At 44.1% G+C, this 14,085-nt stretch overlaps 2 protein-coding genes across 2 annotated transcripts; both read left to right on the forward strand.

The window, feature by feature from the left end:
- Positions 1 to 7,684: 7,684 nt before the first annotated feature.
- On the forward strand, positions 7,685 to 9,201 carry LOC125547961 (F-box protein PP2-B11-like). Its single transcript, XM_048711683.1, has 3 exons — positions 7,685 to 7,966; positions 8,070 to 8,209; positions 8,499 to 9,201. Exons 1-3 carry the CDS (start codon positions 7,691 to 7,693, stop codon positions 9,004 to 9,006), a joined length of 924 nt encoding a protein of 307 aa, XP_048567640.1. The 5' UTR covers positions 7,685 to 7,690; the 3' UTR covers positions 9,007 to 9,201.
- A 3,400-nt stretch (positions 9,202 to 12,601) lies between these two features.
- On the forward strand, positions 12,602 to 13,663 carry LOC125547962. Its single transcript, XM_048711684.1, has one exon. The coding sequence runs from the start codon at positions 12,794 to 12,796 to the stop codon at positions 13,454 to 13,456; it is 663 nt and encodes a 220-aa protein (XP_048567641.1). The 5' UTR covers positions 12,602 to 12,793; the 3' UTR covers positions 13,457 to 13,663.
- The last annotated feature ends 422 nt before the right edge of the window (positions 13,664 to 14,085 follow it).

The raw sequence follows: 14,085 nt of genomic DNA on the forward strand, positions 1-14,085 counted from the left end.
GAGGTGACATTGGAGTATCTAGGTGACATTAGGGTTTTGGTTGATTTGTGTCTTAAGGTGTTATTCTAGTACGAACTCTAGGGATGTTTGTGACACTTACAGGAATAGCCCAATGGATTGATTGAAAAGAATAACTTTGAGGTGGTTTCGTACCCTACCATAATCTCTTCATTTGTTCTCCGCTATTAGTGTCTTTCGAGTGACTCTTTGTTGCATGTTGAGGGATAGTTATATGATCCAATTATGTTATTATTGTTGAAAGAATTTGCACTAGTGAAAGTATGAACCCTAAGCCTTGTTTCCTAGCATTGCAATACCATTTACGCTCACTTTTATCGCTTGCTACCTTGCTTTTTTAATATTTTCAGATTACAAAAACCTATATCTACCATCCATATTGCACTTGTATCACCATCTCTTCGCCGAACTAGTGCACCTATACAATTTACCATTGTATTGGGTGTGTTGGGGACACAAAAGACTCTTTGTTATTTGGTTGCAGGGTTGCTTGAGAGAGACCATCTTCATCCTACGCCTTCCACGGATTGATAAACCTTAGGTCATCCACTTGAGGGAAATTTGCTATTGTCCTACAAACCTCTGCACTTGGAGGCCCAACTGTTGGGGAACGTAGTAATTTCAAAAAAATTCCTACGCACACGCAAGATCATGGTGATGCATAGCAACGAGGGGGAGAGTCAGATCTACATACCCTTGTAGATCGCAACGGAAGCGTTGACACAACGTAGAGGAAGTAGTCATACGTCTTCTTCCCGATCCGACCGATCCAAGCACCGTTACTCCGGCACCTCCGAGTTCTTAGCACATGTACAGCTCGATGACGATCCCCAAATTTTCACATAAGCATTGCAGCCCCAAACTTTCAGAAACGACAACTTTGGTTTCTTGCCAAACCATAGTTCATAAGGCGTCGTCTCAACGGATTTTGATGGTGCCCTGTTTAACGTGAATGCGGCCGTCTCTAGAGCGTATCCCCAAAATGATAGCGGCAAATCAGTAAGAGACATCATAGATCGCACCATATCTAGTAAAGTACGATTACGACGTTCGGACACACCATTACGCTGTGGTGTTCCGGGTGGCGTGAGTTGCGAAACTATTCCACAATTTTTCAAATGTACACCAAACTCGTAACTCAAATATTCTCCTCCACGATCAGATCATAGAAACTTTATTTTCTTGTTACGATGATTTTCCACTTCACTCTGAAATTCTTTGAACTTTTCAAATGTTTCAGACTTATGTTTCATTAAGTAGATATAACCATATCTGCTTAAATCATCTGTGAAGGTGAGAAAATAACGATATCCGCCACGAGCCTCAATATTCATCGGACCACATACATCTGTATGTATGATTTCCAACAAATCTGTTGCTCTCTCCATAGTACCGGAGAACGGTGTTTTAGTCATCTTGCCCATGAGACACGGTTCGCAAGTACCAAGCGATTCATAATCAAGTGGTTCCAAAAGTCCATCAGTATGGAGTTTCTTCATGCGTTTTACACCGATATGACCTAAACAGCAGTGCCACAAATAAGTTGCACCATCATTATCAACTCTGCATCTTTTGGCTTCAACTTATGAATATGTGTATTACTACTATCGAGATTCAATAAGAATAGACCACTCTTCAAGGGTGCATGACCATAAAAGATATTACTCATATAAATAGAACAACCATTATTCTCTGATTTAAATGAATAACCGTCTCGCATTAAACAAGATCCAGATATAATGTTCATGCTCAACGCTAGCACCAAATAACAATTATTTAGGTCTAATATTAATCCCGAAGGAAGAGTTCCGTCAGCACGACGGCGTGGTGACGATCTTGATGTTCTACCGACGCAGGGCTTCGCCTAAGCACTACAACGATATGATCGAGGTGGAATATGGTGGCAGGGGGCACCGCACACGGCTAAGGAACGATCTCAATGATCAACTTGTGTGTCTAGAGGTGCCCCCTGCCTCCGTATATAAAGGAGCCAAGGGGGAGAGGTGCGCCGGCCAGGAGGAGGGCGCAGGAGGAGTCCTACTCCTACCGGGAGTAGGACTCCCCCCCCCAATCCTATTCCAACTAGGATTCCCAAGGGGGAAAGAGGGAGAGGGGTGGCCGGCCACCTCTCCTAGTCCTAATAGGACTAGGGGAGGGGGGAGGCGCGCAGCCCTTATGGGCAGCCCTTTCACCTTTCCACTAAGGCCCACTAAGGCCCATATGATTCCCGGGGGGTTCCGGTAACCTCCCGGTACTCCGGTAAAATCCCGATTTCACCCGGAACACTTCCGATGTCCAAACATAGGCTTCCAATATATCAATCTTTATGTCTCGACCATTTCGAGACTCCTCGTCATGTCCGTGATCACATCCGGGACTCCGAACAACCTTCGGTACATCAAAATGCATAAACTCATAATAACTGTCATCGTAACGTTAAGCGTGCGGACCCTACGGTTCGAGAACCGATGTAGACATGACCGAGACACGTCTCCGGTCAATAACCAATAGCGGGACTTGGATGCCCATATTGGCTCCTACATATTCTACGAAGATCTTTTATCGGTTCAGACCGCATAACACATACGTGTTCCCTTTGTCATCGTATGTTACTTGCCCGAGATTCGATCGTCGGTATCCAATACCTAGTTCAATCTCGTTACCGGCAAGTCTCTTTACTCGTTCCGTAATACATCATCTCACAACTACCATATTAGTTGTAATGCTTGCAAGGCTTATGTGATGTGCATTACCGAGAGGGCCCAGAGATACCTCTCCGACAATCGGAGTGACAAAACCTAATCTCGAAATACGCCAACCCAACATGTACCATTGGAGACACCTGTAGTACTCCTTTATAATCATCCAGTTACGTTGTGACGTTTGGTAGTACCCAAAGTGTTCCTCCGGTAAACGGGAGTTGCATAATCTCATAGTTATAGGAACATGTATAAGTCATGAAGAAAGCAACAGCAACATACTAAACGATCGGGTGCTAAGCTAATGGAATGGGTCATGTCAATCAGATCATTCAACTAATGATGTGACCTCGTTAATCAAATAACAACTCATTGCTCATGGTTAGGAAACATAACCATCTTTGATTAACGAGCTAGTCAAGTAGAGGCATACTAGTGACACTTTGTTTGTCTATGTATTCACACATGTATTATGTTTCCGGTTAATACAATTCTAGCATGAATAATAAACATTTATCATGATTATAAGGAAATAAATAATAACTTTATTATTGCCTCTAGGGCATATTTCCTTCACCAACAACGTCTACAAGAAGAAGGTTGCATAGTAGACATCACATGGCAGGGTCGCAAGCACGGGAGGCGCGATCATCGATGGCAGCAATGACGCCCGTGTCATCGTGCCCCCCCCCCGGCGCCCCCGCCGTGCCGCCGAGTAACTGGCCACTCATCATCGAGTGTCCCTGGAGCGGCGAGTTTCTGAACCATGTGGCGGCTTGGGGCGGCAACTTGCTCCGTCGGGTGAGGCGTAAGAGGTAGAGCAGCGACCTGCCTCGCTCGTATCCGGCCGACGGCGGGCCACCCAGCCAGCTTGTATGCGGAGAAATGCTCTTTAGAAGCCATTGAAAGAGTGGTGGTGGAGGAGATTGGGGGAGCGGCGGAGGGGTGTGGTTCTTGCCGACGTCTGCCCTCGTTTAAATAGAGGGCGGACCGTAGGAGCTCGGTCGGCGTTGCGTTTAATATTGGCCCGCTCATGAATGAACGTGTGGTCGGAATAGGTTTCTTGGATTCCACACGGGGTTAATGGGGGTGTATGAATGTGGAGAGGAGGCGTGTTCAGCCGGGCGTGCAGCTGGCGGCGCCCGATCGCCCGCTTCAATGGTGGAAGCAGTGAGAGGTCGCGTCCGCCCTGAGCTGTCTTCCATACGGAGCGGCGCGCTCTACAGCGGTATGAAGGCGGGCAGCTGGCGCTGGGCGGGAGCGCGCGCGTGGGAGGGGGAAGGGTTTTTTGGCAGGCCAAGGTGGTCAGAAGCGGGCTTGGGAGTGGTCCGGACTCCCGCAAACCTCCCCCACTTTTGTCTCCGGTTTGCGGGAGAAATCACGTCTGAACTGCTCCGCGGACTGATACAGGTCGGTGTTGGATGGCTTCTGCGGTCCGGACGGTTGCGAGATGTTTACGGGTCCACCTTGGAGATGCCCCAATGCATGTTGAAAGAAGTTTGATTTACATTTTGTTTGCACGATTGTGTTTTCTCTGACAAGATCTTTAAAACAAGACCAATATTGAATATATTTTAGAAATTATTTTTTGACAACTAAATCACCATGCCTCCAACTTGTTCCATACAAATTTATTAATTCCATGTGATAAATTTAATAATGTTTCATTGTGATTCACAAAAAAAATCTTATTGTTTCACCATGGCTCTCCATCTTCCGTTGCATATCATGATGTTGCATTGTGTAAATATGAAAATGGATTATAAATTGTACTTTTGGTTCAAAAGATAAAATAGATTTAAATTTGGAAATAAAATGAAAAAATGTGGAATGCGATGGATCATAGCTGGAAGAGTGTGCTTGCATGTGATAAGAGAAATATCTAACTTGCGAGCAGAATAAATACATGGCATCAGATCTCCAAGCAAAAGCAACGGCGCAGACCTCCCGTGCATGGGAGATTAGCTTTTCTCCACCTTCACCCAGTTGCAAGCATGTCACCTTCATCAGGAATAAAGATGGCTATATATTAATTGTGTCTTGATCCCACCGTACCATGAAGTACTTGATTTGACTTGTGCTCCATATACATACGATGGCTCTGTTAAAATAAAGTTGTTGATTTGCAATCCAAGCATACCACCGTTCTTGAAAAGAACACTTTCGCTAGCTGCATTGGCCCCCTTTATGTATCATGTGTATTTTGTCGCCATTCTTTGGGCTATTGTGCCTTGGCCCTACCGAAGCTTCGTCATTGGGTGTATTGAAGCAATATAGATGGGAACAACTTTGATAGGAACTAGTGGTTAGGGCCCGTCATTGCGGGCCGCTTGAGAGAAAATTGTGCGCCCGTTTCTCTATCTTAAAGAAAAAATCTCACATTTATCTCAAAATTGTAAAAAACTTTCTCGCATCACGTGAGCATCACATCCATTTCAAAAAGGGAAAGAAAAAGGCTAGAAAAAATTTCTCAAAAAGAAAAAGGAAAAAATTCTCACCTCCATCTTGCAAAAATAATCTAAGAAAAACTTTCTCGCCCAACCAGCATTTGAGATAAGGTTTTTAATATATGCTTGTATGCACACATTATAATCTAATTGTTCCGCTGATTAGCCTGAATGTGCATGACAAATGTTGTACGTACAAAGTATGTGCATGCATGAAAGGTCCCAGCCAGTGCTCCTTTTTTTTTCTCTCAAATCAACATGCAACAACTGGTCCAATCAACATGCAACCTACTGCTCCTTTTTCTCCCCAATCACCATGCACTAGGTGGCCCAACCAGGCAACCAACATGTAGCCTCTTGCCCAACCTTTTGGATCCACGTGAACACTCCCTTTGCTCGCCCAACAAGCGCCTCTTAATGGGTTTGATTGGGCATCCAGTGGGCCATGGACATGCATCAATGGCATTTCCTTTGGCCAATTTTTTTTTTGAGAAATGGCGAAGCTTTATTCATCTAGCTGGACATTAATAGGATACAAGCAGGGTCATGGGGGTGAATGAGCCACAGGTGGCGACCCTGATCAAGTACTAGAGAATGTTTGGCAAGATTTTGTGCATCTATGTTCAGTGCTCTACCTTCAAAGATAATTACAACTATTAAAAAAATACTTGCACGTGGAAATCTCCTTGATGATTGGCATATAAACCCCACCTGGTTGTAGATTACCCCTTGTCGGGCTCCCGCAAGGACCATTTTTTGTGCCCAGAGAGCGTGCTCAAGTGAGGCGCCCAACCATTGTCACGAGTTGGCGCTCCCTCTCCATTTTGGTTTTTTATTTTAGCATATGTGTTTTCAAGATTTAGATGGTATTTCTCTGGATTTTTTGGCTTTTTATCTGGATTTCCCTAGGTTTTGAAGAGATTTTTTTTTGTCCAATGATGTGCTCCTTCAAAAAGAAAAAAATGCTTCTAGAAGAAGCACAAATTTGGGTCTTATGAAAACATAGATTTGCTTCTGCGAGAAGCACGGTTGTGCTTTTCAGAAAAAAATTGTTCTTCCAATGTGCTCCTCAAGAAAATAAATTCATGCTTCCACGAGAAGCACATATTTGTTTCGCGAGCTGTGCATCTCAAAAAGGAAAAAGCATGTGTGCTTTCACGAGAAGAACAAAATTGTTTCCCCAAGAAGCACTCGGAGAAAAAAATTGTGCTTCCATGAGAAACATAGATTTGCTTCTCGTGGATACATAGATTTGCTGTCGCGAGAAGCATAGCTTTGCTTCTCAAATAGGGGAAAAAATGAAAAATCACAGCCATGCTTTTGATCTCTAGTTTTTCCTTCGAGTTTGTGTATTTTTTTAGGTTGCCATTTTTTTGATTTTTTCCCAGGTATCTTGATTTTTTTCCACGAAACCTATTAACATGTGATCTAGTTCAAAAATTTCGCCGTGAGAAATATAATAGTAAAAATGGTTTGAGATTTAGATGCATGGTTGAAGAGATATATATTTTTGAATAAATTAATCTATAAAAGAAAAGAAAAACTCCCAGGTTGTCTTTTGCAACTGCGCATTCTGCGGCAATATTGCCCCTGTTCCGCACATTGTAGCGACCTATCAAACTGCATTGGGCTGTCCCATTTGGTAGACGCACTATAAACTACAGAGTCTACAGGAACCAGTTTTTGAAATCCATCCCAGAAAGTTCCTGCCAGGTTTTGGGGAACTTTTTAGAAGGTTCCTGAACCAGTTTTCTTTAGTCTGTTGTGTTTCTTTACTGATTTTTCTGGTTTCATTTTTATTTTTCATTCTTTCTGTTTTTTTCTCTTTTTTATTTTATTAAAAAAATCACCACTTTCAGAAAAATGTTCATAACTTTACAAAAAATCTTCATATTTGAAAAATAATGTTTGGAAATTTAAAAATGTTCAGGATTTTAAAATTTTGTGCACAGATTCGAAAAATAATCATATTTCAAAGATTGCTTAGAATTTTAAAGAAAAATCTTCGCTTTTCCAAAATAGTTCACAGATTCAAAAAATGTCCAGGAATTTTAATATTTGGATTTTCCTCAAAATGTTCCCAATTTAAAAATGTTCACTTTTTGTGAATTTTTTCTTCATAATTTTCAAAGAAACTGTTTACATCTTCAAATAACGTTCTTGGTTCTAAAAAAAGTTCACAAACTTCATTTTTTTCACCTTTTTTCGAAACTTGTTATCAAATTGACCGTGCTGCTGTAGTTTGTTCGCTAAAGTACCCCGCAAAAGAAAAGAAAAAAAACACTTCAAAAAAGGTGAAGCGTCGACAAATAGGCACAAACGCCATTTTCTCCTTTGCGTCATCTTTTCCAACCTCTTAGCAAACTGGATTTACGTACCATGCACGTCTGCGTGGTTTCTTGGCACAGCTTCGAATCCCCTAATTTCATTACGTAGCATGCACGGTTCCGAGCCTCCAAGCTCCAGCTGCCTTCTATATATACGTCTCTCTCTACTGGAGTTCACAATTCCACATCACACTACGCCATGGACGCGCCGGCCGCCTGCGAGATCGAGCGCCTGCCGGAGGACCTCCTGATGCACGTGATATCGCTCACGTCGCCGGCGGACGCCTTCCACACTGCCGCCGTGTCCCGGGCCTTCCACGCCGCGGCCGACTCAGACACCGTCTGGTCCCGCCTCCTGCCGCGAGACCTCCCGCAGTTCGCCAAGAGGGAGCTCCCCCGCAAGCCGCCGTCGACCAAGAAGGGGATGTTCCGGCGCCTCTCCGACGAACCAGCCCTCCTCCCGGGCAAATATGTGGTACGTGCGTGCGTTACTCCTCGAATGCGATTCTTAATTCAGCTCGACTAGCGTGTCACCTTAAATATCTTTTTGTGTGTGTGTGTTCCTACGTACGTTGCAGCGCATGCAGCTGGACAAGGCCACCGGCGCCAAGTGCTTCACGTTTTCGGCCAGCGCGCTACAGATCACCCAAGCTAATGATGCTCACACGCCCTTGATACGTGTAGGTTCAGTGCCGGGCTACAGCAAAAGAGGCAAAAGGTTCGAGCAGTTCCCAACTTTGTTTACTGCTCCATCCGATCCAAAATATGCGTCTCAACTTTAGTACAACTTTGTATTAAAGTTAGTATGAAATTGAGACACTTATTTTGGGACTGAGGGAAGTACTTCCGCAACAAATTTAGTAGTAATTCAGTTTTAATCAAATTTTTGCCATAGTCCTTTATTTAAAACTTTCATTTTAATTAATTAGTGGCTCTTGTGCCTTTTACCATTACATGACCACCACAATTTAATCACATGCATATGTTCGTATGTACGTCTTCGACAGGTTCTCACAAGCAGCTGAAATCGGCCATGTTAACATACTCGAGATATGTGCCAAGATACAGAGAAACATCCTCTCTCAAAACACAACCTATGTGGCATACATGGTGTTCAAGCTAGGACCCAGATTTTACAGCTTCGATTTCCCGTTTCAAGAAGCCTCATTTGGCGTTGTTGGGAGCCAGTCGATCCGGCAGGTTTGCCTGCAAGGCTATGTCGAGGACGATGATGGAGCCGATGTTCCACCTCGGAAACACATTGTGCCAAGTTCTTATAGTATATATAATCATAACGCGGTTCCTCCTCAAAAGAACGTTGTTTTCCCACGTAAGAAAGCCGACGGTTGGATGGAGGTGGAGCTTGGTGAGTTCCATAATGAGGGAGGTGACGGTGAGGTCTCCATCAGCTTGATCGAGACAACAAAACCCAAGAGTGGCCTTATTGTCTGGGGCATTGTGATAAGAAGTAAGCAACAAAAGAAAAATGAAGAAGTAAGCAACAAAGGCCAGTAAGGCTCTAGCATTTCGTACCATATACCATGTGGGAGCTAGAAAGGAGAATTTATTGGACTATCTTTTATTACATAGAATGAGGCCAATACTCTAAGGCTACATGTGGTCTTATTTCCCTATTTGCTTCAATATTTTATTCTGAATGTAGTCAAATGTATTTTTGATAGGAAATAAGTAGGAGAAAAGAGCTATGCATGTATGAGTTCCGTTATAAGACAGGAATAAGACCGATTCGTTACATAAACACATTTAATACCTCCGTGACAGCGACGGGGCGTGAACCATAACTTTTTTTAATGCAATATAACCTTTTTTATTTAGCTATAAAGGCGTGAACCATAACTTTTTTTAGCACTTCGTAAACCATAACTAAGCCTGAGCCAGTTGGACCAGAGCTACAAAACGGGCCATATAGCAAAAAAAATAATAAGTGACAGGCTCTGCATAAAGCGTGTCGACTATATTTCGCATTAAGCGAGTCGGCAGAAAGTCTCGCTTTAGGTTTCTACGATAATTGGACCAGCCCATTTGCGCGGGCATACTTAAAGTAAAAAAAAGAGCACAGTAAAGGGGGAGAACCAAGATCAATCCCTGGTCTCCAGTGAGTTCGCAAGCGCCGCTGGCCACTTCGCCCAAGTCCAATTTGTGTTAACTAATAGGGACGCGTCCTATTTATGCTCAATTAATATTTTTCAAACACATGATTAACAATTTTTAAATAGATTGTCAACTTTTTCATACACATTTTTAAACCTTTTTAAATGCTCAATTAACATTTTTCAAATACAAGATTAACATTTTTTAATACATGGTCAACATTTTTCCTATACACACTATAAAAAAATTAAATGCTTGATTAACATTTTCAAATACAAGATTAACATTTTAAATACATGATCACCTTTTTTTGTACATTTAAAAAAATTAAAAGCTTCATTAAGAGTTGCCAAATAAAAAGATTAACATTTTTTAATAGACGATCAACATTTTTTCTATACACATTTAACATTTTTCAAACACTTGTTTCAACATTTTTCCAAATCCTTGGTTATAAATTCCTTCATCATTTTTTAATACATGGTCAACAGTTTTTCTATACACATTTAACCATTTCCCAAATGCTTAATTAACATTTTTCAAATACTTGTTCAACATATTTTTTTAAAATGCTTGATTAAAATTTTATATACGTGATACAAAAATTCATTATTTCTTAATACATAATCAACAATTTTTCTATACACGTTCAACATTTTTTCGAATGCTTGATTAACATTTTTTAAATGCTTCTTCAACAATTTCCAAATACGTGTGCAACATTTTTCAAATGTTTTTACAGTATTTTTTGTAATATATATATTTAGAATATTTTAAAGTGTAAACAAAAGTACAAAAATAAATCAAAAAACTAAAGCAGAAAAAAAGGTTGTGGCCTCCCGCACATGTGGGCCAGCCCATTTCACTGACCCCTTCAACGAATCAGAAGCTATAGACTTGCTGAAAGCAAGATATAGGGCCATATACGCTAGAAAGATCGGGTCATGGCCCAGTATAGTCCCTCTGACACTCCGCCATTATCCCATTATCTTTGAGCAAGCTCTATGGGATTCAAAAGTCATCCCAAAAGTTATATGGCACGACCCAAAAGCGCTCAAAAAAGGTATATGGCATGACGCCACACCACATGACTATATGACTATAGTGTGATACTCTAACCATTACTAGTGATCATTAATAAACCTTAATTAGTGTGGGTGCTTAGCGAAGTGTGATTGTTTGCTCTTTCTCTTAGTTTTTCTATATTGGTGTTTTTTAGCATGGAAGTTATTGGTGGTGTTTATGCACAACCAGTTGCGTGAGTTTGTACCGCGGAGAGAAAAGGAGAAAAATAAACAAAGAGAATAAAAAGAGAGGCACGACACGCGTCTTTGGCGAAAGTTTTCGTGTGCGTGTGTGTTCGTATTATTTGACGTGATTAATCCATGGCCAAGTACACGGAGTACAAGGCGCCTCAAGACCAGCGCGTCGCAGCATACTGCACTAGGACATTGGTGTCGCCGGAGGACGACAACGACGTGGTGCAGATGGTGGCCAGGGCGTCGGCGGCAGGCGGCCGTGCAAGACCCATCGTTCTTGACGAAGACAATGAGGACAAGATTGCAGGTGCTACGGTGATGGAAGAGAAGAAGATGGCTACGCCCCCTTGCAACGGGAGAAAAAACCCGCCCCTCATACACACACTCGACGACACCAGCAAATCACTTGAAATCTTTCACGGTGCCTTTGAGAAACAACATGATAAGTGGTGTTGTGCACAAACATAAAAGTGGGACGGTTTTTTAAGTGTAATGAAGTTGTGTCCAGTTTATTAGACAACAAAAATATCTACCTAGCTGCTGGTATCAATTCATGTTTTTGTTGCGTTCCTCCTCAATCATACCCAACAAATAGTGCATTAGACTGAAAATAGAAAAGTACACTTTAGTACTCAATGATAGCATGTGCATAAGAGCATTATTTCTGTCTTGATGATATATGTGTTTGCAACTGTAATCCAAGTCAATACTTAATTTGGTTGCAAACATATTAGATATCTGCATCGAAAACAATCAATCTGTAAGGACATGCATAACAAACATACATTTTAAAATACCCCATATAAAGAAAAGTATTAATTAAGATGCATCACAAACATAATTTTAGACACGGTTAACATGAAAGATAATATCATATTTGGAATCTGCACATTTTTCTGAGCTGGAATGGGGATATCCGGTGCGGGTCCAGATGCTAGCCGTGTGGCAGGTTGACATCCAGATACTGCAGGGGCCGGCGGTACTGCCAGTGCCACCACGCCTGGTGGACTGGTATGTACAGCAGCTCCCAGTCCCATGGTGGCGAGCCGCGTCTAACCGGCGGAGGAGGAAGCGCGTGGGAAGAGCTCGTGCCGGCGCTGAATCTCCCCTTCCCCTTCCCGCCGAAGAAGCCATGGTTGGTGGCTGGCTGGCTAGGGTTCTTTGATCGTCAGCGAGGGAGCAAGCGTGGCTAGATGTGGACGAGGAGATTGAAGTGGATGAGGCGGCGCCGCCACACGCTTCCATTAAAAAGGACGGTCACGCGGCCCTTCCACACTGCCAGGCGGGCCCAAGATAGGTTTTGGCGTTAAATATTACCGCCGATGGTTGTTGAGAGGCCGACATGTGGAACCGCGACGGACACCGAGAGGACGCGCGGCGCGTCCGCTTCGTTTCCGCGGCGATGCATTTCGGGGCTAAATTTGGGCCCGAAATGCTTCGCCGCGAAAACGAAGTGGGCACATTTTAAGTTTGGGTCGGTGCGTTGGACCGACGTTTTTGTCCGCAATGACTCAAAGAGACATGAGCGGACCGAATGGATCGTCCCGTTGGAGTTGCTCTAACCCTAGGCCGTAGCGAGTGAGAGAGGAATGGAGAGAGGATGCGGCCCAAGCGTGTAGGTGCAGCGTTAAACATGCCGTGCAGCAGCTCAACGGTTCGGGGTATGGCGGTCCAATTGAGCCGAACTTCAAACAGGTGATCTCTTACCAGTTGGCCGGCCGAACAATTGTCGTCCACTCGTTGCTATGCCCGCCCGGGCACCCGGCTGCTTTGCCGCTGCTGTCCGTCAGGGATCTGGTTCCCTTCCCTGCCCTCATCCAAAGCCGCCAGCCCACCTGCACGTCACGTAGCTAGCTTTCTTCCTCCTCCTGCCACTCCCGGTCCCGGTCCAACAAGATCCAGCTAGCTCAAGAAACCAAGCTGAGCGAGCCATGTGCTGCAGCGAGTGCGGCTGCTACGACGCATTCTGCGACCGCTGCTGCCCCTGCGTCTCCTACGACGCGCGCGAGGCCATCCTCTGCGGCGCCGCCTGCCTCGCCGTCCTCGCCGAGGCCGTCCTCTTGGCCGTCCCCCTCGCCGCCTACGGCTTCATCCGCCACGCCGAGGTCACCGTCAGGGACGCCTCCCTCACGCGCCTCGCGCTCGCCGTCTCCCCGGCCACCGCGTTCGCTTACAACCTCTCGCTCACGCTCACCGTCCGGAACAAGAACTGGGCCATGAGCGTCAGGAACACCAAGCCGCTCGAGGCCCGCTACAGCTTCGACGGCCAGCCCTTCGAGCGGATCAGGCTCGCCGAGGAGGGCTCCACGCAGCCCGCCGGCGACACCCAGGTGTACCACCTCGTCTCCGGCGAGGAAGGCCGCTACGTCGCGCTCGGCAACGCCGGGGTGGCCGAGTTCAAGGCGGAGAGCGCGACGGGGATGTTCAAGGTGGAGGTGGCGGTGTCGGGCGAGGTCAGGTACCAGGCGCACTACACCAAGTGCAAGTTCGAGGCCAAATGCCCGCTGGTGCTGCAGCTCGCGCCGCCGGGCACGCCGGCCGTCGTGTTCCAGGAGGTCAAGTGCAAGCCTGTCACAGCCGACAAGAACTGCTAGTGAATTTAGGAGTGAGTGATTGATTGATCGATTTGAAAAGAGTTACTGTATTTCACTTTTTGTTTCGAAATTGTTGGTAGATTGTCCCCACTTTGTGTGTGCTTTTCCATTTAGATCATTGGGAAGTTGCTTTTCACTGTCGCATACTTTATTGTCTACATATACTTGTGGACGACAAATCTTTATTATTAAAGGGGAGTTGGTGTATCACGGCCGCCTCCTATTTTGCTTTTTCCTTCCCACACCCCTTCATTATTTGATTTATTTGTTATTTTTCTAGTAATCTCACCCGATGGTGCAAAAAATAATAATACAAATAGAGTAACTTGAAATAATCTAAATCAAATTGGTACTTCCTCAAAACCACACCATGCATTAACTCAATGAAATCAAATCTTTACCAAAATCTCAAGCAAATCAAAAAAATTCTTGCCTTTCACTACCCATATCCAAATCAAATCAAATCTCACCATAAACTCAACTAAATCGGAACTTTTTTGCCTTCTCCTATCCATACTCAAATAAAATTAAATCTTACCCAAATCTATAATGTGGTAGATGTCTCTATTATTAAATCTATATTGTCTTTACTAAAAGGCGTGGCCGGCCCTCCAATCAAGCATGGTAGG

Source organism: Triticum urartu, chromosome 3, assembly GCF_003073215.2.
Source record: "Triticum urartu cultivar G1812 chromosome 3, Tu2.1, whole genome shotgun sequence".
Lineage (NCBI taxonomy): Eukaryota > Viridiplantae > Streptophyta > Magnoliopsida > Poales > Poaceae > Triticum > Triticum urartu.

What these genes read in the sequence shown, in the direction of transcription:
- LOC125547961 (XM_048711683.1), top strand. Translation starts at nt 7,691, where the DNA reads ATGGACGCGCCGGCCGCCTGCGAGATCGAGCGCCTGCCGGAGGACCTC. An exon ending in TCCTCCCGGGCAAATATGTG is followed by an intron (nt 7,967 to 8,069) that starts GTACGTGCGTGC and finishes CGTACGTTGCAG; the next exon opens with CGCATGCAGCTGGACAAGGC. An exon ending in TACAGCAAAAGAGGCAAAAG is followed by an intron (nt 8,210 to 8,498) that starts GTTCGAGCAGTT and finishes CGTCTTCGACAG; the next exon opens with GTTCTCACAAGCAGCTGAAA.
- LOC125547962 (XM_048711684.1), top strand. Translation starts at nt 12,794, where the DNA reads ATGTGCTGCAGCGAGTGCGGCTGCTACGACGCATTCTGCGACCGCTGC.